Genomic DNA, 26,371 nt, shown 5'->3' with positions numbered 1-26,371 from the left:
GTTCATGCACTGAATATTTACCTTTTTTATTATTAGTGTAAATATGAAATATTTATTTCTGAGGATTTTTATACTGTTATAGAGTGATGTGAGAAAAGACATTTTTTCTAGAATTTAATCAAAAGATTTAGGCTCCAGTTGGTTTTGTATTGTATGATAGAACAATAAAGTCTATATTTTCAATTAAGCTGCACTCCTGAATGTGTAAAAAGATGCTATTATGCCTGTTGTAGTTTCTGTGTTTGAGATAGTTTTGACAACCAACCAAGTGAACATATAAGCCTGTCCCTGGGTGTCCTTTGCCTAATCCTATTACCACCACCAAAGCAGCCTCTTTCTCCAGCTCACAAAACATCCCCGCATCTGTGCTCCCAGCCACAAGAGACGGCCCCAGATTATGCAGCCACATACCTTATTTCATACAGTATAGACTTTTACTGCATTGGATGTTTTGCTTCATTAGCACCATGTCTGAAAGAAATAAAGAAATAGCATGAAAAAAAGGAAAATTTCTCCCCCAGCCCTGGCAACCTGACTAACCACGGGAGTTTGGAAAGCTTCACACTTTCTCCTAATAGCCCACCACAGCACAGGGGCAGCCTGGGTCATCCAGATAGAGCACAGTTAGGCCACCAACACACACCCAAAACTACAGAGGTCCTAACAATAGAGCAGCAAAGTTGCAGCTGAAAGGGCAAACAAGGTGAGCAGGGACAGGAGTGAGAAATTTCTTAACTATAGCCTTGATATTACAGGTAAACATTGAGGGATCACAAGGGGCTGCTTTGGCTGCAGAGATCAAGACATTGGGGCTGGGCAAAATTCAATCTGATAATTTATTGTCTTTTAATGGAATCATACTGTGATTAAATCATATATCAAGACATCATAATACACAGCAACACAGTTTAAATGCATAATAACAAGTACTAGAGTTGGGCCATAGGACGATATATATCATCAAAAAATATATGACAATGCCTATTGTACTCAACTTTTTTCATATTGTTTCTAGAATTATGTCAACAAACTAATAATAATAATAATAATAATACATTTAATTCATAGGCGCCTTTCATGTCACCCAAGGTCACCTTACAAAGTCTAAAATCTTAAACATCTTTAAAAACAAGACAACATGCTAAAAACAACACAACATGCTAAAAACAAGACAGTGTGATAAAAGCAAGTGAAGTAGTAGAATAGCTACTATTGCTGCTCTAAAATCCCCACTTTGTATAGAGAGAGAGCAAAAACTGCTCAGTGTTGACCAATTATTCCTAAACATTTAATCCAAATGGCTATAATTTAATGGTTTGATTCTGCAAACTGTCTTTTTAATTTAGAATTTCCTGCACAGGAAGCAGCAAAATTGCATTACAGCAATATTTACATCGTTTGGAAAATGCTTTTGGACACATGGGAGAAAAGCTGGTGAACCATAGAGGTCCTGTTTACGAAGTAAACTGAATCCAACTGAATCCAACTGAATCCAACTGAATCAAAAAACTGCAAATTATGGGCTCATATGAGTGTAAACTGAAAATGTATCTTGATCAAAGGGTAACACATCTGATTGCTCCAAAACACTAATATTCTGTCTTGCTATACTGGATAATGGGCAAACACGTAATCTGATAAGTATGATATGAAGAAAAAGTCCAGAGAAAACTCACAAAAGTGAAAATGAGACAATCCTTACTTGAGAGAGAATTAATAGGTGATCATGGATACACAGAGAGAAACAAAAGAAAGAGAAAGTGGCAGACAGATTTAAAAAAAGAAGAGGGAAGGCAGAGTTCAAATCCCAGGCGTGAGAGTGAGGTGGGAGAGTTGTTAGAGAGAGTGAGTGGAGGGGGTGCTGCTGCCTGTGGGAGTGCTGAGGAGTCAGTGATAATTAGCTCAATTAGTGACAAAGGCAGTGTAATAAATACCGACTTAGTGTCTGGGTCCCTGCTGGCCTCTCCCTGCGCAGCCTGCGATGTGGCCCTGGCCTGACGGACAATTCATTAAACTGACAAAATACCCCACCGTCCAGGCGTGACGCAGCGAGTTAGCCCCCTACAGGCCCTGCTCATTGTTCTAATTGTCTGGGTTGGAGTCACTTTGTGGACGCCTCCTCCTTCACCCACCCCGCCTTCACGCTCTGCCTTCAGAAAACCCATGGAGTTAATGCCCCTACCTTACTCTGTGAGTAGGTGATCGGCAGGTTGGAAAAAAAAAAGCAGTAAGAGTTCCTTGGGGTGGGGCGGCTGGTGGGGGAGGCAGTGGGATTAGCGAATGGAGGTTGCCTGGGAGTGCTGGGAGCAGCACCGATCGGAATGTAGCAGAGATGAGTCCAGAAGCTCGGATGCAGGACAAAGCGAGAGTTAATAAGGAAAGATTGAAGGGGCTGGCGACAATGGGCCGCCACCCGAGTCGAGATGAAATTGCTTCCGAGGATTATTGGGAGAGGGTGTGAGCGTTGTAGGCTTTTTGTGTGAGTGTGTGTTTGGTTGGGCATTTTGTGTGTGCAGGGGCAGGGGGAGTGCTGGATTGATGGCTGCCCCTCTGGTTGGGGAGCAGGGGACCAGGGGAGGCTAACCGGCTGTTCCCACAGTCTGTTCTGCTGCAGCCACCTTTGACACACGGGGCTGCCAGGCGGCGAGCAGGCAGCCACAGTGAGAAGGGCACAAACAAAAACAACAGCTCCACGACACAAAAGTCACTGTCTCTGGAAGGCTGGTGGAGAAGCGTAGGCTGGAGGTGAGGGTGTGAGCAGGGAAGAAAGGGAAGGAGAGCTGGAAAGTGTAACAGGAGGATTAAAAAAGAGAAATAGAGATGGCACAAAAACGTGTCAGTTACCATACTGACAAAATGTTAAGATAATGACACATTTACATACAGTTGCAGCTTGTTAGTAAGTTCAATTCACTTTGTCTCTTTCTAAACTGTCATCTGAAAAAATACACTGGTCGTCGGGCTTACTAATTCCTACATGATCAATTTCCTTTCGGAGTAAATCTTTTCCCCATTTTATCAACTGGTGCTGTCTTCATCAGACCCTTTGGGAGCACCAGTACGGGGATACAGGGTTAAGTACGTTGACACTAAAGCTACATCATCTTGCCTAGGCTATTCTTGATTTTCAAACTCCTGGATTTTCACGCTACAGACACAGTATTAGTTTAAAAACTACACAGAGTATATTATTGTCGGAATGGGTTTCCTGATTCCTATTCCGACCATGTGACTCTCTTTCAGAAGAAAACAAATGACATCAGTCTTTACTAACAATGGTTGATTCTAAATAGAAAATTAATAATATGCGTTTCATCTCCTTATTATTTATACTAGCAGCTGTTGTGCAGTTGAATTAAGTTAAGAATTGGGCACTGATGCTGTCAGTCGGACATGGAGTGCCACAGTTTTTTGGTCTTACTTATGGCCTCTGCTGTTCTTGTTCTGTAGTATTTTACAGCAGTAAGGGAACAATGGTAGAGCCTGCTTCATGTTTACACCAACAAGTGCATGCCCAGTCTTCATGAATGCTTATATAATATGCGTTTTCAGGTGCGTTGGTATGGACAGAGTTAATTTTAGAAACTGCACTAAAACGCCTTTGTTTGTGTTTTAAACCAAGCCATTTTGTAGTGCATTTGACATGAGAGTGAGACAGCGTCCATTGCTAAGCTTGAGAAAGAAAACTTCACTTATCCACACTGTGCTCCTTTCAATAATCAGGTCAATCACCACAGAACATGCAGTGAAGATGATACAGTATAATGAAGGCACAGCAGCTTCATATTAAAATTCCTGCTAAATTGTGGAAAAATGTTTGCCCGTTGGGTGGAGTTGGCTTTACTTTGAAGGGTGTATGATAAGGAATTTAGAATTCGGTTTGGGTCACCACACTGAATGATAGGCTGCTCAATGTGGTTGTGATGGACAATGTGGCATGGCTTGGATCTGGCGCACAATACTGATTTGATTTCCTTGCTGCCTCGAATTTCATTGTAATCCAAGCATCTGATTGTGGGCCAAGCTCCAATTAATTAGGGTATTGTTATGACGGGAACACCCTTACACCGCTCATGTAATAATCAGAAGCATTTGTTTGGTGCCATTAAGTGACCACAGGGCTATTATGTAATAAGAGATGCATTTACAGCCCCATCACACACATATTACATAAAGAATTATAATCAACTAAACCTCACCTAAAGTTACAGAAAACTGCAGAGTGGATTAATAGCGGTCAATAGAGTGGGTCAAATTTACTCAAATTCAATTCCGATTTCTAGGAAAGAATGAAAAGAGCGTGAGTGTGCACGTGTGTGTGTGTGTGTGCATACCCAAGCCAGTGTTTGTGTGTATGTGTGTGTGGGTGTGTAAATGGCAGCTGGGAGGCAGACACAGTCCAGGAGAATCGTCCCCTAGCAACTGACCTTTTCGGCAGATGGCAGTTCCAGAGTAACAGCCACCCAGCATCACAATGGCCCAGGCCTCCTAACATCTCCATCACTTCATCATCTACCGGCCTGCCACAACCTGTCACACGCAGGAGAGAAGGAAGGTTACATTTATCTCAAGTGTCCTCTCTGGTTTTTTTTTCATCCTCTGGCTTCAAGTCCAAAACATTCCACACACACATCAGTTTGGGTCTGCCCTCAACTGTTCCCATGTTCCTGGGGTATGCAGCAGGGCAGTCGAAGGGGATGAGAGGAGGATAGATTTAGGAGAGAGACAGCGGACACTCGCTGCCGTCCACAAACCTCCAGACACTCTCAAACCACTGTTTTCCGTTGTTGGGTTTTCTGCACATAGTGAATCAGGGTGGGAACGTGGACAGACCACTCGACCATGGTGAGCAATCAGTATGATGTCTGTGGTCAGGCTCTGTGCCCCTGTGGAGCGAGAGGGGGAGCGAGCCCTGCAGTTAAGGTGGGAGGGATATAACTTTGCGGTGTTTGTGCGTGTGTGCGTTTGTGTTATGCCAACAATGCTCACATGTGGATTCAGATGTAGTGAATACACACGCAGGGGAACAAGCATGGGGTGATGATATATTGTGAGTTATCAACACCCCAATCCCTCTGCACATACACAGCATGACCTCTTGGTTGTCTTGGCTTGATAGCCTTCTTCTCTGTTGGCCCATTCTTTGTTAATATTAAATACTTTTCTAAACCTCAAGACTGCTGAGATAAACACCTCTTTACTGTGAAACATCACCTCTAACTAAATACCTAAAAGTGGTCTTCAGTCTATTGCAAACATTGAATGGTCAGCTTTAAATACCATTTGACCCAAATTGGAATGCATAGGCAGTCGTTATCCAACAAGAAAAGGTTAAACTCCCCAATCACACATCTGTGAATGGTTAACCTGGCAACACCAGACAAGAGACAACAAACAGATAAAGTGACATGTCAAAATCGGTTCCACAGGGATTAAGCGTTTTGGGTGGAAAAATGTGCGTCAGAGTGCGACTTTAAACCACTGTATATTCTGGGGGAGATCATATGCTAGAAAACACTGTTGGTCCTCCTGTAAACAGAGCTGTAATGACAGGGAAAGACACTGGGCAAGGACAACCAACAGTAGAATTTGTTTACAGACATCTGACAATGTACTGGTACAGCAAGGCAACGTTTCAGTTCGTGAAATATGAGCACAAACTGTGGTGCTATCTATGTGACATAACGTAAGCCTGCGCATCATTTCACCTGTCAGCAGGGATAAAGCCTGCATTCATTCAAATCAAACAGACCACTCAGTGATAAATTACAGCAATATGTGTCTGGCTATATTGAATGTTAACACTTGTCTGCATCCAAATGTGTCCCAAAATGTATGACGTTTTTGTATGTTACTTGCCTTAAAATAAGATAATTGAATCTTTTGTTATAACAATACATTATTTATCTTGTTATTTAGTGAAGAGTTTCATGTTAAAACACTTACAACAATCCAACATTCAAGTTAGAACAAGATAGGCTGGTCTCTAATGGAAGTGGACTCCCTGTGATATGTATTGTGGTTGTGAACTTGCCCTTGGCCTTTAGCAATGAACAGGTATCACCATGGCCGTATAAAGTGTGTTTGTGAGTGTTTTTGTTGGACTTATGGGCATTTCTGTACTTAATTATTTCTTACTTTTGATTTGTGAGGTTCAGATCACATCCTTCTAAGTGTAAACATACGTAAACTATATCATCCATCACCCTCAAGGGTCTCACATAGCCAGACCTAACTCCACAGCACTGTGTAGCTGGAGAAAATTCTGCCTCCATTTTTTATCATTCCCCAATAGGTAAATTTGTGATTTGTTTCGAGAAATACAATCATCTGGGCAGCAGATGCATCAGTGCCGCTACATAATAGATAGCAGAGATAGTGGAAGAGGAAGAAAATACCGCAATAGAGACATGACCAATGGCAGGCTCAAGCAACAGTCTACATCCGGTGAGACAGAGTAGTTCTCAGTAACAGCAGAATCCCAGCATGTGTCAACCCAAGCATGACGTAGAACGAAATTAAATTGTGTAAACATCCCTCAATTTATCCATTTTACGCACACTGCTTCCTCATTCAAACACCAGCTTCATGTTATATCAATACAACAATATGGAGGAAATAGTAATGTTATACAATGTGAACCCTTTTATGTTATAACAAGAAAGGTTTCAAGTGAGAACAAGGTAAAACAGCATATTGTTCTAGACAAGAAACATTTCTTGTTTTATCGTGATAAGTTTATATGTCATAATGATGTGAAAATATCTTCTTATAATGTGAAGAACATCTTGTTTTAACAATAAACTCTTCACGTTATAACATGATACTGATCCCTTTTTCTTTTTCTGGCATGGCAGTAGTACGCTGCAGCACACAGTGAAATATGACTAACCACAGCAAGTCAGAATCACTGTATCTGCACTTAACCAATAAAGATGATCCTGGCAGATTTATTATCAGTTGGCCCACCTTGATATCATCTGGACCGCAACATGCCATCTTTTACTCAATAAACAATACTGAGAAATCAGTGAAGGCATGTGGCCATTATCTCTAATCTAGTCATACTGTTGGAAACAAAAGGAGAAACGTTCAGTTTTTGGTTTTAATTACAAGCTGTGTTTTACAGCGACAGTGGGCGAGGGCTCAGCACTGACACAGCAGTAGAGGAATGTTTATTTGCTGCAGTTTAGGAGCTGAGTGGCTTGCAGGAACTATGACACATTCCTGTGTCACTGGCTATCCCGCTCACAGACACAGTATTGCATTCACACACTGGCGCCCCATGTGTTGGTTCACAGCTGCACAGACACACACAACTATTCCCTCCTAACTCGTCCCACACACATACACAAATTGTGGCACCTCTGGAATCTGCAAGCAAGCCAAAACCATATGCTCATTCATGGCGACTTAGTGTGACATGACTTAGGCCAAATGCTTCCCCTGTGTGTCACTGTGTGTGTATGTGCCAGTTGTACAACAGTAACTTGAAGATGAATTATTCATGCCTCACTTCAGCATTATGGTGATCCCTGCCCACAAAGTGTGCAAACGTGCATGTGTGTCTGTGCGCTAATATGTGCGCATGATCACTTGCATGTCTGTGTGGCTGGCTGCACACACCTCTCCATCTTTCTTTCTGCAGTCCTATCCATTATCCCAAGCATCTGGCAGCCAAAGCCTGTAAAGAAGACATTTCTCTTGGCAACTGTTTTTTAAAGGCAGTGACACAGGGGACAGCCAACCACAGGAGCCACACATCTTCCAATCTACATGCATACTGAGAACTGCTTGCATAACAGAACCGCCCCAATCTCCCTCTCTCTCTCAAAACACACACAACTTATTTCTCTATGTCCCACTCACACTTACACACACACAATACTGCTCCCACCCGCCCCTGTCTCTCTGCAATATACTCACCCAAGCTTTGAGGGCTAATCGCTTCCAGAGCCAGAGCTGTCCTACAAACTGTGCCAGCAGCCTTTCAGTACATTTTGCACCCTAAAACGTTCCTTCTGGACCCTAAATTAATATTGTGTGAGTGTAATACATGAACTGGGTGAGCTACACTGCGGGAGCCACAAGTGGTGTGATTTTATGCACAAATCTGTTTTATTTTAGTGACATTAAGTGCTGCATGTTGTTGACATGGGCAGTGTACAAAGTGAAAGGTTAAATACGGAAAATTGCTCTGTAAATGTCATAATTTGAGGTGCTACAACTATCAACAAATGCTGAAAGGTGATGAACCCTCAAAACCACCTTGCAGAGGAGACTACTGAGAGATTAATTGCACTCCAAGTTCACCTAAATGTGTCCTTGGTTGACACCCAGCTGCTGAAAAATAAACACATTCTTTGTACAATTGAAATGGCACAATAAATGCATTAATTAATATCACGTGCATATTGTAGCTCAGTCAGTGTAAAGCTGCAGTGAGCAGCTTCTCTGAACTGAGAGCATGTTGGGAAAGATCTTTGTTTTGCTTGGCTGCTAGTCATAAACTTTTTCTGGCTGCTGGATCATCTAAAAGACAAATGGGTGTGTTAGCATGATAGAATAATTGTTCAGATTTTGATTGGCTACCAGCTACACATTTATCTTACAGCCAGAAGATTTCCTTAGAAAATCCTGTGGGATATAAACAAGTTAGTTGGATTTAAGTTTGATAAATGTTTTTGGTAGATAGATGAATGAGTTGGCTTGTGAAGAGCTGTGGAGTCTGGGGCAGATGTAGGTCAAGTTTTGTTTGTACAGTAGTCCTGGTATCATAGTGTGCAAGTACTCACCTGTGTTTGCATTTCAGAGGTCTGGGTCTCCATCCTTGTTCATATTGGACTTCTGTCCCCTCAGACCCTTCTTCTCCATCTTCATCTGCAAGCTTGTACAGAATCTGGCATGCTCCCCTGGAGAAGGAATAATAAGGATAGGAGACTGTTTATCCCCCTGGGGAAATTCAACCTGTGCTTTTGACCTTTTCTGTTTATAAGATGGTTCTAGTGTGTTTGTGTAGCCTGTCCTCTCCTTTTCAGGTTTAATGGTGGAGAGGAGAGCATGTGGTTCAAGTTATATCTGTTTGGTGACACCTGGAAGCTGTTTGCCATTCTCCCACATCCACTTTCTTCATGTTGTTTACATTCTCTGTACAATATTTGTCATTTTGATTGCCTATATTGTGATTGGAATTTTGTGATATTAGGCTGTAAAATAAAGACTTGAAAGAGTACTCCACACAAACACACTTCAGTTAACCTTGCTGGGATTTTAACCCAAACTCTGGACCTGCTTTAGAAAAGCAGTGCTAATAATTGCATGCTCTCATTCTACATTTAAGTTTCCTAAATCACAATTGTCTCAAAATTATCCTTCATGTGGAGTGTGAGGAAACATGGAGCTTGAATTTACACAGGTGCTGCCAGTGTTGTCACTAACACTGGAAACAAAGATCATATCACAACTGTCCTTAAATCACTGCACTGGCGTCCCATGTGTCAAGAATAGATCTATAACCCTGTAAAATCTTTCGTTATGAAGCATCCAGGCCCCTTAGGTCATATGGGACAGGTTTAGTCAGTGTTCCCAGGATCAAAACCAAACAAGGTGAAGCTGCATTTAGTTTCTCTGTTCCTCACCTGTGGAACAAGCTCCCTGAATACCTGGGGTCTGTGGAAAGTGGAAACTGTTGGCTCATTTAAAGGAGGGCTGAAAACATTACAGTTTACTTCAGCTTTCTTATAAATGCAATAGACATAATTTTAAATAATTTTAATTGCTTGTTTCAATTGTTTTTTCACCATCTTCTAAGTACACATTTACTGTCCTAATCTTATATTTTAATTCTGATTTTAATACAACAACTAATGCTTTCAGTGTCTGTTGTATTTTTCATGTATTTGTATGCCTCTGTAAAGAACTTTGAATGACCTTATGTATAAAGGGTGCTATACAAATAAATCTGTCTTGCCTTTAGGGAGCACTGAGGTCACAAACACACTTTTCTCCCTAACAAGTCAAGGCAAGGAGCAGGGATTATTAACGGCTGCCATCTGGTGGTGCAAGTGTCGAATTACAAGCTTTAAATTCACACAAAACAAACTTCTTGGGTATGTACAGTGAAAATGTAACACCTGTGACTTTAGTTGACACAGAATGAGGCGAACGCAAGCTGCATAGGAAGACAAATGCCTACGGCTTTAGCTGACAGTTAGCCTACAGTTGAGGCAGCAATACTGAGTTGATTGATTGATTAATTTTATTTGACCATTCTTGAAATAAAAAATATGAAACAGCAACCTGTGCCATACGTTATATAAATAAATAAAAATAGTCAGGTATGACACAATAAAGCCCTAAGGCTTATTTCCATTGTGGTCCCAATAGGGCAGGAGACAGGGTCAAGTAGCAGCATATCATACATACATCAGACATGTATCATTCATTCATACGCCACATAAAAACATAAATTACAGTTTCAAATATACGACAAATGACAAATATTAACAAATATAATGACAAATATTAACTGCCAACAGTCTAAGACTGGTGTATAGACCATTTTTTAAAGTTTTGTTTAAAACTGCTTATGCTTGACCAACATTCCAACATAAAGAAAGGACTCTTTACCCATGTTCGTCTTAACTCTAGGTCAGGGATTCCCAAAGTGTGGTGCATGCACCCGCACCAGCTGCTGCTAGGGGGTGTGCGAGATGAAAAATGTAATGGCGATCTGATAATATCACAATGACATTTTTTCCCCCACACAATAAAGAAGTGTAAATAAACATTTCCTTTGTAAAATGTAAAATCAAAAACTGTAATAGTAATTAATTAATAAATGCAGGCTATTCAAAATGCACTTCATCTCAAAATAAAGCGTCTTCCATTTTTCCAACCTGTGTTATGATGACGGGGTTGTGTTTGTTAGCTCCACGCTCATTTAAAATTGCTGCATTTTTTTGTTCAATGTGGCTCAAAATATTATAAACTTTTTTCCCCCAACTGATCTGCTTTCTGCCTCTGATCCTGAGCCTTACATCATCCTCTTTGCTCTTAAAAGTGGAAGCTTGCGCATAACTTTGTTGCATTATATTGAAACTGTGTTTCAGATTAATTCAAATAGGAGAGCTCATTGTTGTGATGGTGATTATCTAATTATATGTGTGTTCTGGTCATTTGAGCATGACTAAACATGCCGCCTTTAATATGGCGATAAAAAAAGCTTATTGCATTTTGTGTTTTTTTAAGGTGTGGGGGATTGGGGGTGCGTCAACCTGTTTGGGACATAGAAGGGGGTGCGCGGCTAAAAAAGTTTGGGAACCGCTGCTCTAGGTGGTACAAAATCGGTTATGCGTCCCCGAGTGGAATAGCGGTGAACTTCATTTACTCTATTTAAATATATTTTTTTTAATAATTGGGTAGCTCCCCATAAACACACCTATGCACCATACATAACTGCATCTGAGATACACGATCCTCCACCTTCAACCATCCCACCTTATCAAAGTGGGATGATTCAAGGTAGGTTCTCATGGGGAGGTCCAAAACAAGTCTGATTAACCCTCCTGTTGTCCTCCGGTCAAGGAAGGAAGAAGAGGGAGGATGCAAAGGGAAGTAAAAAAGGATGGAGGAAAGAAGGAAGGAAGGAAAGAAAGAAGGATAGAGGAAGGAAAGAAGAGAGGAGGAAAAGGAGAAAGAATGGAAAGGAGAGAGAAAGGAAGGAGGATGGAGGAAAGAAAGGGGAGGAGGAGAAGAAAGGAAGGAAAAAATAAAGAAGGGGGGAGAAAAGGAGGGAGGCAGGAAGGAAAGAGGGCAGAAAGGAAGGAAGGAGGAAGGAAAGAAAGAAAGAAGGAAGGAGGGAGAAAAGGAGGGAGGCAGGAAGGAAAGAGGGCAGAAAGGTGGGAGGAAGGAAGGAAAGAGGGCAGAAAGGAAGGAGGAAAGAAAGAAAGAAAGGAAGGAAGGAGGGAAGGAAAGGGAAGAAGGAAGGAGGATAGAGGAAGGAATGGAAGTGGGAGGGATGAAAGAAGGAAGGAAGGAGGAAAGGAGAGGAAATCAGGAGGAAGGAAAGAAGAGAGAAAGTAAAGTAGATAGCGGAAGGAGGAAAGAAAAGAAGGGAAGGAGGGAGGAAAAGAAGGGAAGAAAGAAAGGAGGGCGAGGGAAGGAAAGAAGGAAGGAGGATAGAGGAGGAAGGAAAGAAGGAAGGAAGGAGGAAAGAAGAGAGGAAGGCAGGAGGAGGGAGGAAAGAAGGAATAGTCAAAACAGATTGGGTCAATTTGACCCGGAAGGACGACAGGAGGGTTAACTTGTTTTGTGAGGTCTGTAGCCTATGCTTCAAATTCTTTGTGACGCCATTATACCATGAGCCACGTGCATAATTAAAATACGGCTGAACTAATAGTTAGTAATTATTAGTTAGCTCAGCTAGCTGACTGAGTGTCCTACCGTTATCTTTAGGTAAAGTCCTAATAGCCATAAACAAAATGTCCACTGTACATAATGGATTAATAGAAATATTTGACAATACAATGAAATTAACCGCCGTTATAATGAGAGGTTGAGAGCAGTAAAGTAACGGTTACCCGAACAGACTCAGCTCAATTTCTACTTGTTGCCAGGTAACCTAACGTTAGCTTCAATAAAACTAAAGTTAGCAGGTAACGTTAACGACTTTAACTCGATTCTTAATTTCAACAGGTAACGTTAATTAACACAAACTGTCTGTTGGGGTAATCCTGTTCATATTCAATCTCATTACTGATTAGTTTACTGTTTTTTTTACAGTCACAAATACTTGATTGGCCGGATATTATCCTCACTCACGAGTTTCCTGTTTCCTGTTTGCCAACCGCCAAAAAGAAGAAAATGAAGAAGAGGGAAAAAAATAAAAATAATAAGTAGCTTCTAGCTCAATTTAAAACCAAAATTGACTTGTTTCATGGTCGACAACAGGGGAAGAGATAGATGTTGTAAACACTGGGGCTAAGCCTAAACCTAGCAGCAGAGCGTCCCAGGTGTGTGAGAGCATGTGTGTTCCTTCATCCCGGTTTATTGTTGTATTCCCCCATCTTCTGATCTCTAGTGGTCAACCTGACAAACCTGCCAGTTGTCAGGTTGACCACGCCCCATGAGGAACTCCACAAAAGACACGTCACAGCGATCAGCTGACACCACTGAAGAAGACTGAAGTTGTCAGTCGAAACATGTCAGGTAAAAAACATCTCCTACTTTCCCATGTCTGAACAAAAGAAACTAAGGATAATATTCAGAAGAAGGCAAAATGAATTTGCTAGAAGCATTTAAGATTATAGAATGCCTAAAATCTGTATGTTGTTTGGGAGAAACATGGCAGGTCATCCCATCCTGTAGTGCAAATGGTTTCTGTTTTTTTAATGTACAGTAAAGTGATTTTGTTGAAATATCACAATTTTTAGATTCTATTTTGTTTTGTTTTCTGACAGAAGTACCACACAATCTGTTCAAGGACTGTTGAAAGTTGAAAATCAGACACTAATGTTAATGTTTTTACAGTTTCTGTCTATGATAAAATGTTTACTTTTGGCAATTTCTTTCAAGAAAACATTCAGGGGTTTTGGCAAAACATTCAGGGCTGAAATGCCAGAAGCCACCCTGGATTAGATTAATTATAACAATTATAACAGTCTATGAATTGCATATAAATTAACAATAATAAATCATGATTTGACAAAACATTAAGTCAGTGTCTTACAAAGAGACAACTCATAAAGAGGCAGCTGCAGAGTCAATAAACTATATACATGACTTTTCATTTTGGAAATTTTTGACTCCTGCAGCTACAAACATTTCACATAGGTATGTTCAGTTATAATCTCAGCATCTGTATAAACTAGTTGAAGACTCTGTGGGCTTGCTTTTCTGTCATTTGACCACAAGTGTGCAGTATAGAGTGGTTTGCAATATTATCTGAACAGAGACATCTTTACTCCATCTGTACCTGCACTTAAATTGCGTTTTTCTTTGCAACAATGCCTGTAAAATGTGTAATTTCATATATTTTGTCAATATATTTTCCCATATTACACAGAGACAGTGTGGAGCTGTATGTATTGTACAAATTTTTAGCTTATGTTTGGTCATACATCGTGACAAGATACTCCTTCATTTGTTCATGTTCCTGTTTTGCAGAAGAACTTACAGACCAAAAACAGAGAGAACCATGTCATGGTGTATGCTGCCACCATGTGGGACATCTCTACGGCCAGTTAACTGTGTGAGTAAGCCTAAGTGGAAGATAGACGACTGACCACCTTTGAAAATAAAGTAAAATTATACTCATCATGTCTTGTGTTGGTTGTCGAGCATCACCTCAAAACGACGCTTGATGTCACACAGTCACATTGGATGACACAGAAACATGCTGCAGCTGGCTCTGTCTGAATCTGTATACTGATCGGACATTAAGATAAAAAAAAAAACCTTCTTAGCTGTCTGAAGTTAAGAGATAAATTGGCCATACTGCATACCTACAAATCATCACATAAAGTTTTTACACTGTTACTAACTTTTTCCAAGCATAGCGTGGGTTTTAAGATTTTTAAACGACCACTTGTTCAAAGGACAGTCAGCTTAAACTCTAATGCAGGACTACAACCAACAATTATTTCTCTAATATAATTTATTGAGTGTATATATACATGTATATGTTTATGCATTTATCAAATCAAATCAAATCAAACTTTATTTATATAGCGCTTTTCATACATAAAAATGCAACACAAAGTGCTTTACAAAAAATAAGAAAAAACAAACAATAAAAATGACAAAACCCACCCCTCCCTCCCCCACATACACATCTGTAAGTACACATACACAAACATGCACACACGATATATATGTATATATTTAAATTTAGATTATATGTATATATTTAAATTTATAATTATATTAGTGGTCTTATTTATAAAAAAAACCTGTTACAATTAAAATCTTTTGCATTTGAAATCTTACTCAAGTTACAATATACATACATTACAAAAAGTAAAGTATTTTTCCTTTTGTTCGTTTTATGCTATTGGTTGGTGTAAAAAATAAATAATAATAATAATAATAATAATAATAATAATTTATTTTTAATAATTTAATAATTTATTTTGAATTCATCAATTCATTGATTGATTTGTTTATAAATAATAGAGAAGAGGGAAAATGTCAGCAGTGAAATGTAACTAAGTACATTTACTTAACTGTACTGTACTTAAGCACAGTTTCAAGGTACTTGTACTTCACTTGAGTATATCCAATTTATAGTACTCTATACTTCTACTCATTATGGAGGCACATATTGTACTTTTTATTCCACTATATTTATTTTTAAAAAAGGAAAAACAAAACTGTATGAACATATATAAAATGTCACTGTAATAAATCTAAAAAAGTATTTAATATTTTTGTGACATATATAGAATGTTGAGACCTCAGCAATAAGCGGTGAATTTTCCCCGAAAAACACCTTTGAAATAGGTGAAGTTTTAAAAAAGAACAGGGCAAAACAAAGACTGCTTTAAATACACGTGACATTTTGGCCTATATGTGACAGACGTTTGTTTTGTCTGGTTTTAGGTAAGTTTTGACCCCTTTTTTCCCCTGCAGTGGAAAATCTATTTTGCCCCCACATAGAAATTCCAGATGCAGTTCAAAGGGTACATAAATAAATCCGCCCATACAGTGAGTGACAACATTCAAGAATCAGAACATGTAAAAGACAAATATGTCCATGCAGAATATTCTTCCTTACTTTGAAAACACTTTTCAAAGTGCAGACCTGTGTGACCTTAAACGCACCCATCACCTCTCTGATGGAGGCAAGTCCCTTGATAGACAATTTTCTAACCTTTAACTGCATGTGAAGTTCAAAACCACTTCTTAGAGCAACCATCTAAAAAATATCACATCAAGGTCCGCACCCAATTCACCGCTTCTGTTGGGGCTTACCATACTTCAGTCTGGCTGTTTACATTCTCACAGGGTGAAAGAAGTCGACTGTGAAAAAATCAATGTACACAGTATAGAGCATTTTAATCATTAAAGCTAGTTTGAGGATTTGGCACAACTTGAGGAACGTGCGCACTTGTGGTATGTGCAGCTTTTACAATTCTGAGGAAATAATCAGCTTGCAATTCCTGTGTAAATAACATGAGTTTTAGTTGTGAATTTACAAAGAATACCTGTATTCAACAGGAAGCTTTCAGAAGGCATGCTGTTGTTTGTTTTTGCATGTTTTACCCAACTTACGACATATCACTAATACACAATATATGACTGTTTTCCTAGCATAAAGTTCTTAATTTTAAAAGCATTTTTCCTTTTTTTAACGAAGCTACAGTTTTCTATTTATTTCTGTTTTCTATTTGTAAATTTAATAAAGAAAAAGAGTAAAGAGTAATAAAAGTGTAGTGCGGTACGAACGTATAACCATCGAAATATACATAACTACATAAAGTAAAAGAAGTCATGATGCAGAATGGGCCATTTCAGTAATATATATATGTATAATATTCTGGATTCAAATTATTGATGAGTAATGTGTTCACCACTTTAACGTTGCAGCTGGTAAAGTAGAGCTGGTTTTATTTGCTATTTTTGTATATCTGGGAAGCTTGACCCACAATAATTTATCATAATTTATCAGTTAATTTTATATTTATTATCTAAACCTGCAAAGTTACCAGAAACTAAAGCAATAATTAATACGTACAAAATACAATGTATTTTCTGTGACACTTAAGAACTTTAAAATCAAATTAAATGAGGAAAATGATTTGGTTTTCATTACAGTTTCCAAAATACTAAACACAGAGGTTTCTTTCTTAAACGCTTTATGCGTCAGCACATTGATGGAATTATGCATTCACTTTTTGTTAAATGCCACTAAGTAACACTGGAATATTGTTTCCAACTGTTGTCATTATTTTTAGTCTTCAGGTCCACATGTTTGATCCTTTCTTTTTTTGTCAGATTTATTTTTATTTACAATTTTTCTGTATTTAGTATATGTGTAGTAGTTTTCAGTAGGTTGTTAAGGTGCACTAACATTATAACACAGTTGATCCTATTAATATTTGTTTTTTAACATTTGTTTAATAACTTAACTCCATGTATATTTAAATAGTATTTATTTCCCATTTATTTATTTATTTATTTTAAATGTTTTTCCGGGGTCCGATTTTTTCAAAGTTAAATAAATGCATGTTTCAAAAGTCAATTGATATCTTGTTAAATAATATTGTGATCATAATATTGACCAGTATAATAAGGATAATGACAAAATCGAGCAACCCTAGCCTGCAAAGCCTATATGATGTGGATTTTAAAATATTCTTTTTGCTGAATATATACTTAAACATCTCCTAAATATTTTGTCTGCTTGCTTTTTGTATTGTCACATAGGAGAAAGTGAGAAACCGAATGAGAAACTGTGAATGTATTTCAAGTGAAAAATAAGCACAAATATGTGGATGCCATCAGTCGAACAAGAGAAAATCACTTTTACAATAAACTCAACTTTATTGACAGTAAAAAGTTTTGAGAATATCGAAGGGGCACGCATTTGTAACTGCAAGAACATCTTGGAAAGCAACATGACTTGTTGAAATAATGAGGCAGTTGTACATCTTTAACTTTGAGGTAAAGTGTTTTGTCATGTTACATCATTCACAAAATATCGTTAAAACATTGAAAAGTCCACACAAGGAGACAGAAACCCATGCCTCATTTTCACTTCTTGAAATTACTTCACATTTCAAAAATAATTCACAATTCAGGGAAAAGCAGAAAATGACAAGCACACATGCTATATTCCATTCACACACATGTCTCTACTTTATCAAACCAAGTGCATTTTTATATTACTTTTTTTCTCAAACAGTTTCAAGTATATTTTTGCCTGCGATCGAAGGAAATTAAGTTAAACTATGAAGCAGCAAACCCACAATAACAAGTAAGAATACTGAGTTTGGTCTCATTCTTGTTCCCAATATTAACATTATCAGATAACTCACCATACTGTAGCAATAAGGTATTTGGGTGCTATAAAGAAGCAGGAGGTAACATTTCATGGACTTGAGGAATATGCTGGATAAGATTTGGAATATAGCTGATTAAATACACCAAGGCTAAAACAAACAACACTAAATAGATAACCACAAGTTATAACTGAACAGATCCAAACTGATTTGTCAATTAATTTTTAAATAATTAATTTGTTAATTCACTTACATTATGCAAATTGTTCAAAAGCTCAGCCACCCTGCTGAATGCAAAACCACAAAAACAATTTAGTCGAACTGATATTTAATTGTCAGTCACACAAATGCAGCAAACTTGAGTGTAGACCGCAGAACTAGTGCAGCGCTGTGGGATTCTGTAGAAGGCCGGCTCCGTTTAAAAATACACTGCTGTTGCAAATTAGATGATCAATTATTGTGAGTATTATGCAATTTTTCAGTGCAGTAGAACAATCACAGAAAAAGAAAATTGTAAAGCCATCAAGTGCTTCAGCAAAGATGTTCATATATAAGCAGGGAACCTAAAAGTGCAATCCTGTATAGGTATAGCATCCCGGGCCGTCTCAGTCAGGCTCTCACTGTACACTACATGGCTCGTGGTCTGCTCTGCACCAGTATCCTAAGGCTCACTTTAAAATCCAAACATTTTACATCCGAGCCCTGAAGGCCTTGAATGTTTTTTTTCAAGTTCATTTCCCTCATGATTTCACTTTGTCCTGCACAGTCTCACTATGCAGCTGCAAATACTCTCTCTCTTCTGAGGTGACTTCACACATGCTGTAAACAATGTATTCCTACCACTGTAGGAGTTAAGGCAATCTATTTCTGTGCTTCGTCTGTGACAAAAGCTCCTCCCAAATCCAGAGGTACAAAGCTCTCAGTGCATATTAAGCTTTACCTGACACACGATACAAAGTCCTGTCCTCGACCACAAAAACAAAGCTCTTAGTGCATACTAAGCATACCAAATAGAATTCTTAAAATGTACATGCCATGCTTTCTTTACCTTCCTGTGCACATGACCTCTCAAAGTGCTAACTAAATCATTTAGTAAAAGATGGCTAGTCAAGATTTTTGAGCACCAGTTCCCCTCTTTTTTTTTTTCTTTTTTTTCTTTTTTTTTAGTTAAGAGGAAATCCCCAAAAGAAGGCACTTTTGAAGCAAAACCAGTAGTTTTGCCAGATGATTTGATATGGGAGTGCAATCAATCTTAGAATGTAATTTGCCTCCACTTTACTTTAAATGTTGCGGCGAAAAGATTTTTCACTCGCATCTACTTTAGTTTAATAAATATTCTCTTGATAAAACCACAACTCCTTTTTACTTCCACTAGGGATTTAAAGCAACTGATCTGGTGCAGAACAAACAGGAGCCTACAACTTTAGAGGGCAGCAGTTGCCCCTCCTGATCCGACCACTGTCGACTCTCCTCAGCCCACCTGATGCTCTCCGCGGCTGATGTGAGACGAGAACTCGTAGCGGTCCTGGCTGCGGTGGCCACAGATGTTGCACTCGAAAGGTTGGCGGAAGCCGTGGCAGCCCATGTGGATGGTGAACATGACATGGTCCAGGAAGAGGATGCGACAGTGCCGGCAGTGGAAGGAGCGCACGGGCCGGCCGTCCGTGTCTAACACCTGCACAATCTCCCTGGAAGAAAGGGGTGAGATGGGGCTCCTCTTTGTTATGGTGGGGGGGACAGGACACGCTCTCTCCCACTCGGGGTCCAAGTCTTTGGCCTGCCTGGGGTTGGAAGTGGGATGGCTGCGGGGCAGTGCTGGGGTTTGGTAGTGGAGGTGGTGGTTGTTGGAGGTACTTGTCGGGGCTGTAGCCCTTGTGCTCTGCTCTTCTGCTGTGCTCTCTGTGTCTGTAGAGTCGGGGCAGCCGTTGGGAGAGGTGGTGTGGCTGTGGGCTGAGCGCTGGTCGTCACGACCTTCACCTGCCTCCCGCCCGGCCAGGCCGAGAGACACTGTCGCCAGCCCACCTCCACTGTGGGCTCGGGAGCCCTGAGGAGTCGCGTTGCTGCTGATGGAGCCCATAACCGTGTGTAGCTCCGACAGGAAGGCAGGGTGGAGCTGAGACAGTGCAGGAGGCTCGTGGTTCTCTCCTTTGCCCCTGCTGCGTTGGATTTCAGCCAACCCAGCGGAGTCCCCAGCAGGCTGAGAGCTCATGAGGTCCCCTTCCTTCTCAGAGCCAGAGGACAATTCGTAAGGTGCTTCAGGTAGGTCAAGGTGCATGTGCTTTTCACCTATGAAAAGTAAATAACCAGTAATAAAGGTTATACATCTACACTCTCACTAAACAGGAATAACATGGTTTGTCTTTTTCAAATAAACTCACCCAAAAACTTCTGTGGCATTGACCTCTTGCGCTTGGTTATGCTAATTGCCAGTCTATCCACAAGCTGGATTTTTTCACTGGATGGCTGGAGCACAGGTTTAGTAATTGTCTCCATATTTACTGACTCTTCACCTGCAAACAGAGAGCCCCTTTGTCATCAATATACCAACAAACCTTTAAGGTTATCGTCTTATTAAAATGAATGACTTTCATGTTTGTGTGATGTATTACCCGGTGCTGTCTGTGCATTGACTGCTGTCTGGTGGTCCAGACTCTTCAGATAACTATGGCAGCGCTCTAGATGCTCCTCCAGTGTACTCTGTTGCTTGTAACTGCGGCTACAGTAGCTGCACTTGAAAGGTTTTCCCACCGTTGGAGAAGAAGCTGCGGATCAGAGAAAAAAATTGTGAACAAGATAGAACAAGATGATGGATATGATGAAATGTAATTCACAGAGAAATGTTTTATAATCTACTATAGTCGTGTTGTTTATTAGTATGTTTGTGGGAGGGGATTTTTTTTGAAGAACAGCTTATTATTGGCTATGTTTGCGAGAATGGATTTCCCCTTTGAATGGCAATTCCCGAAATTGTTGTATAACTCGTCAATGACGACAAAAAACCTAGCTCAACCCTTCACCACAACGTTTCCTCTTAATAAGCCGCCGGAGAGACTGACGTCATTTCGCTGAAATCCAGTTTACAAGAATCTTTTCTTCGAAAATGAACCTGAGACCTGAGGAGATCCACCATCTACTATCTACTGTACCACCACTGTGTGTCAACACCTGTTAAATGTGTGTTACAATTGAACAGGCGCCACAGGATTTCCTGTTTTGACAAAATGTTAAATGTCATACTTTTTTTTTTACAGTAGATTCTGATGAAGACCTGTTTCCTCTAAGCTTCACAGCAGGGGGGCCGTTCTAATGATTCCCTTCCCCACTTCTACCGCTTACTGTTTCATACATTATACCTCATCGCAATAAGGAATAATGTTGTTATGGAACATCACATTCAAGAGCTGAATAGTTGCATTTATGTTTGATGTGTTTGATACTGTGAAATTGCTTAGAAAGCTCATTGATTTACCTGCATGTGTGCGTAGATGTCCAGCCAGGGCATCTCTCCGGCGACAAGCGTAATTGCAGACGGGACATTTGAAAGGCTTCTCTCCTGAGTGCAGCTTGATGTGGCGCAACAAATTCCCCTTCTGAGTGAAGGAAGCGCCACACTGGTTACACTGGAATGGCCTCTCGCCTGGGAGCACATGGAGGGCTTTAGAGGTAAATCATCTAAAGTATTGCCTTTTTTTAATGACATTTGGGGTAATATTTCTCTCATAAAATGTATTTCTGGCTTCTTCTCACCTGTGTGGCTACGCTTGTGCACCATCAACACGTTGGGTCCAATGCAGATCATACCGCACACCTCACACTGGAGCTTCCCGTTGGGTAGCCGGATAGGTCCTGGAGAAGCAGAATTTGGACTTGCCATCTCATTGTAAATGCTGCCTCTGTCTCTTCCCGCCCCAGCGTACTCTGCGCTCCCTTCTTCCATAGGGTCCCCACTGTCACCCCTTCTGCTATCGTCCCTCACAGCCTCTCTGTTCTCTGGCCGTGGAGCACCTGGTGACTCATCATCGCTGCACAACTCAACCTTGATGGAGTTTGCTGTGTGGAGAGAGGGTGAGGGAAAACACATTTACTTACGTAATGTTAATGAAGAATTCATTGTGGCCGCAATGAGAAACAAAGGGCGTATAACTGACCGCTGAGGGAGCGGTGCGGCGAGGACTGCTGACTGTTTGGAGATCTCGCTGAAGGGGCCTGTAACCCGCCATAAAAATCCTGTTCCGTTGATGACTCTCCTCCATTACCTGAAACACAAATATGCCCATGTTATTTAAGTAAACATTAGACTGTACACACAAAAGTACAATAGTTCCTCCTTTATATATATAATCTTACCTTGTGCATATGAGCGTCCATTGCAGTCATCAGCATTCATTCTCTCACCAGATGCCTACAGAAATATGATTTAAAAACAGTTACTTATCCCAAATCCTAATGATCATTTCTTCCAAATCTTAGTCACATGAAAATAGCATAAAATACATTTGATGCTAACATATGAAATACACTTACCAGCTGTTTGTATTAACAAGAATAAGACAAGGAAAGAGATAGCTTTGTACTTTCACTGCCAAGTCACTTATAATAAGTTCACTGTAATAAACTAATCTAGTAAACTTGGGTACTGCCCTGCTGTTTCTGTATCATGTAGATTCTTCGGCACTGTGGCCAGCAAATGAAGATGAGAGGCTTCACATTTATAGAATCCTAATGGCCAAGAGAGTTGGAGGAGGAGTATAAACTACTGGGGGTGGACAAAGTAACTGGAACACCTAACAGTATTGACGTAATCTTCACAAAATTTGTTATTCTATTGTATTGACATCAAACTTTGGATCCCAGGATGGAAATTTAACATTAGAGCAGCACAAAAAGACGACAAAAATACCAGCGGTGGTGGAAGTAGTACTCCTGTATTTACTTAAGTAAAAGTAGGAATAGCACAGGGAAGAAATACTGTTACAAGAGTATGCATTCAAAAAAGTCCAAAATTACTGCCAACAAAATATACTTAAAGTACCAAAAGTAAAAGTTCACATTATGTAAAATGGCACATTTAATTTCAGAATCATGTATATCATATTATATTACTAATGTGTAATTATTACATTTTAATATTTCTGTTTTTTTTTACTATATATATACTGCCATGTAACTTGTGAATTTCACAGAGGGATCAACAGTCTTTATCCATAATGCATCATTCTTTATTTGTTGATTTTAAAGCTAAAATCTATATATAATATTTTTGTCTGTAAAGTAACAAGTAACTAAAGTTCTCAAATAAATGTAGTAGAATAAAAACTTGAAATATGAAATATATCCCTCTGAGATGTAGTGGAGTCAAAGCAGATAATGGGTCAAGTCAAGCGCCTCAAAATTGTACTTAAGTATAATGCTTGAGTAAATGTACTTACTTACATTCCAGTACCTATACATGTAAATGTCTGTTAACTCCTGCAATAAAGTTTAAAATGAATAAATAAAACACCTGGAAAAATATCAATATTATATACCATTTTTATACTAAGGTGAAACATTTACTAAATGAGGGCATATATTTTTAGATTTTTATTCAAATTAAAAAAAATAGTCTCAATATCTATTGATATTTTTATTGTTTTCTTACAATATACATGGATAATGATATATATGTTAATGGCTTCACCAATCAAATTCAATTTTGTTGAGTTTAAGTTTATATGATTTGTTGTTAAATATTCCTGTTATTTTGTCCACCCCTTCTGTATATGTGTAATAAGCTATTACTTTACTGTAGGTAACATAGTGCAGCTCCTCCACACAGGACCACAAAGTGCAAAGAGATATGGAGACTGCACCAATTTTTTAGAGTTACAAGATTTCCGAACAGAGAGCATTAACCAGAGAGAGGGTGATGCTCTATATAATTTCACATTAGGACTGAGACAAAACTATTAAAACCCGACAGATATATCAGTTGACACGTTATCCGCCGATAGCTACTTCCTCAAACATAAAACTTTATTAAAAAACATCTAACATTGTTATACATTATTATAAGTATACAAACTATGTATTTCATTGTCAGAAAACTACATAAATTATAACTGAGAAATAAAAAATAAATAGGAATAAAAATAAATAGCTAAATAAACATCATTACTATTAAAAATAAATTAATTGATAACTAACACCATTTCTAAATCACGTCACGCAACGTTTTCTAAATTATATACTGTGTAAAAAAAAGTTTTCATGAAGGCACATATCAGATACACCCATACTAAATATTGGCCATAAATATCTGTCAACCGATACATCTGTCTGGCTCTAATATGGAGACTACATCAATTTCCAGACAGAGAGCATGTTGATGTTATGTGACCAGAGTTAAGGTGATTTCATGTTGGGAGAGAGACAAAAACACCCAGATGTACAGTGCTGCACCTTTTGCTCAAATGGATGACAAAAACAATGGACATAGGAGACTGTGGAGCGAGGGCGGGGGGAGGCGGAGACAACCCATCGCAAGGAAAATTAATATCCTGGCATTGGCCGTGCATGGGGAGCAACAGGCGCTGAGGCAGCCGGGAGACGCGCCAGTCACACCAGGGCACGGCGATTAAAAAAAAAAAAAAAAAAAAAGGAAAGGGGGGACGCACACCAGCGCCGACCCTTTGCCTTGACAATGCTTTCCGTGCCGACTGTGCAGTAAAAAAAATTCAAATAACTACCCATGCTGCTGCTCTGTGTATGCGTGGCCACTTGTTTTAGCAGCTCGTTGGGATTCGAGTCCATTATGGCACCAATCATGCTCATGGACGGTCGAGACAGCGGCGAGACGCAACGGCAATTTGTTGCAGGAGTTGCCACATTGCAAATTGTCCGCATGAACGCAGCTGTCCTCCAACATCGAGCACGTCAAAACTGGCTGCACAATGTTTCTCATGAGCCGTTGCTATGGCACCCGACCACACGACAAATGGCATTCACCCCACCAACTCCTCAAAAACATGCACACACTTCCAGAATAAAACCGACGGATGGTCTTACCAAGCGCCGCGGTGCAGTCCACAAGCCTCCTCCTTACCTGGCGACCGATCGGTGTTTTCCTTTTTTAATTGTCTGGATAGCTGTTTGTTTTCCCAGGCGACGACAGCATCTCCGGGATTTTTTTTTTTTTTTTTTTTTTTTTTTTACCTGGGAATCCCGAACAACTTCCGGGCCCATGCTGGGATACAGACCGAATAATTGTACAACAGAGCTCCTGATTCGGGGATTGTCGAATGCATCGATGCATGTCAATCTTCGGGGTACAGGTGGCAAAAAAATTAACAAAATATAAGCCATAACAATAACTTATAGGCTCAAAACCAGGAGGTTGTTAGATGCTGCTGTGGATTAATGTTTGTTTGGAGAATGCTGGCTGCAAGATGAGCCAGTAAGCATGCTGCATTTAGTCAAATGATTCATTGGAAATTCAGACAGTTTTTTTATCTAGGCCTCTTCCGGAAATGCTGGAAAATTAAGTAGGCGGGTAATTTTTACAATCTCTCTCTCTCTCTCTCTCTCTCTCTCTGGCGTCTGTTAATATACCTTTTTAATACATGGTTATTACACCATGCAGTAATTATTTTAATGCTGTAAAATGAAAATAAAAATGGGCTTGGTGGTGTTAGTTTAGCTCTTAATCGCAAAAAAAGCTCACATTTAAACAAGTAAAATAATGAAATAGTTTATGGTGATGTTGCATCTGTAGCACCACAGGGTGGCAGCAAACTGCTGGTTGAGACCAACTCTGCCAAGTAACCAACCAGACAGCTGCAAGTAGAAACGCTGTGTGCAGCTGTAGCAGACTGTAAATGGTCAGTGATGGTCAACCCATTGAATCAGCCACACAGGACACAGAAGGAGGATCTTTATCTTTTATCTGTGTAAAAATAGCATGGGGCACAATCAGCTGACACACAGACAAGCTCTCTCTCTCTCTCTCTCCTTTCCATGTCAACATCCACAATGTTTTTTTTGTTCCGCTCAATAGAAAAATAAATTCATTACCACACTGCAGGATTACTTCACTGCAAGTCCTGCATTCAAAACATAAGTAAAAGTACAAAAGTACCAGCATCAAATGTACTTAGATATTATTAATCATGTGCAATAATTCAATTTATCACACTGTTGTTACATATACATATTCTATTTGTACATGCCTCTTTATTTTATATTGTTGTGTGTTTAGTGTAGCACGCCTATTTATATATTATTTTATTTGCAGACCTACTCATTTCAATTTCTTATACAGCAGCAACTGTAACAAAGCAGTTACCCCCCGGGGATCAATAAAGTTTTTCTGATTCTGATTAAAGTATCAA

The 26,371-nt window shown here is 39.5% G+C and overlaps 2 protein-coding genes and 1 long non-coding RNA gene across 4 annotated transcripts in view; 1 reads left to right on the top strand and 2 right to left on the bottom strand.

The window, feature by feature from the left end:
* wnt10b (wingless-type MMTV integration site family, member 10b) overlaps nucleotides 1–12,824 on the bottom strand; it is a 25,437-nt gene extending 12,613 nt beyond the window's left edge. Inside the window, exons 1-4 of the mRNA XM_059332726.1 lie at nucleotides 12,445–12,824; nucleotides 8,796–8,912; nucleotides 7,627–7,684; nucleotides 4,428–4,530 (exon numbers count right to left, since the gene is read on the bottom strand). Coding sequence (XP_059188709.1) covers nucleotides 4,428–4,501 — 74 coding nt within the window. The 5' untranslated portion in view covers nucleotides 4,502–4,530; nucleotides 7,627–7,684; nucleotides 8,796–8,912; nucleotides 12,445–12,824. The remainder of the gene's footprint in view (nucleotides 1–4,427; nucleotides 4,531–7,626; nucleotides 7,685–8,795; nucleotides 8,913–12,444) is intronic.
* Nucleotides 12,453–19,546, top strand: LOC131971331 (uncharacterized). Of its 2 annotated transcripts, none has more exons than XR_009394367.1 (4): nucleotides 12,453–12,656; nucleotides 12,784–13,209; nucleotides 14,167–14,251; nucleotides 19,378–19,546. It is a non-coding gene; the product is annotated as an uncharacterized LOC131971331 (long non-coding RNA). The 2 variants fall into 2 exon arrangements; XR_009394368.1 differs by having other exon boundaries at nucleotides 12,453–12,696.
* Nucleotides 17,521–26,371, bottom strand: ikzf4 (IKAROS family zinc finger 4). The gene is made up of 8 exons (XM_059332724.1): nucleotides 24,731–26,371; nucleotides 22,350–22,404; nucleotides 22,151–22,258; nucleotides 21,750–22,052; nucleotides 21,472–21,639; nucleotides 20,612–20,764; nucleotides 20,381–20,512; nucleotides 17,521–20,288 (listed from the first exon to the last, which is right to left on the bottom strand). Exons 2-8 carry the CDS (start codon nucleotides 22,387–22,389, stop codon nucleotides 19,474–19,476), a joined length of 1,719 nt encoding a protein of 572 aa, XP_059188707.1. The 5' UTR covers nucleotides 22,390–22,404; nucleotides 24,731–26,371; the 3' UTR covers nucleotides 17,521–19,473.

Source organism: Centropristis striata, chromosome 5 (assembly GCF_030273125.1).
Source record: "Centropristis striata isolate RG_2023a ecotype Rhode Island chromosome 5, C.striata_1.0, whole genome shotgun sequence".
Classification (NCBI taxonomy): domain Eukaryota; kingdom Metazoa; phylum Chordata; class Actinopteri; order Perciformes; family Serranidae; genus Centropristis; species Centropristis striata.
This window is presented reverse-complemented; position numbering and strand designations above follow the sequence as displayed.

Excerpts from the sequence above, each read along its gene's own strand:
- ikzf4 (XM_059332724.1), bottom strand. The coding sequence starts at position 22,389 with ATGAATGCTGATGACTGCAATGGACGCTCATATGCACAAG. Across the intron at positions 20,765-21,471 it reads ACATCTACGCACACATGCAG|CTTCTTCTCCAACGGTGGGA; the intron begins GTAAATCAATGA and ends TCTGATCCGCAG. Across the intron at positions 20,289-20,380 it reads AATGCCACAGAAGTTTTTGG|GTGAAAAGCACATGCACCTT; the intron begins GTGAGTTTATTT and ends TACTTTTCATAG.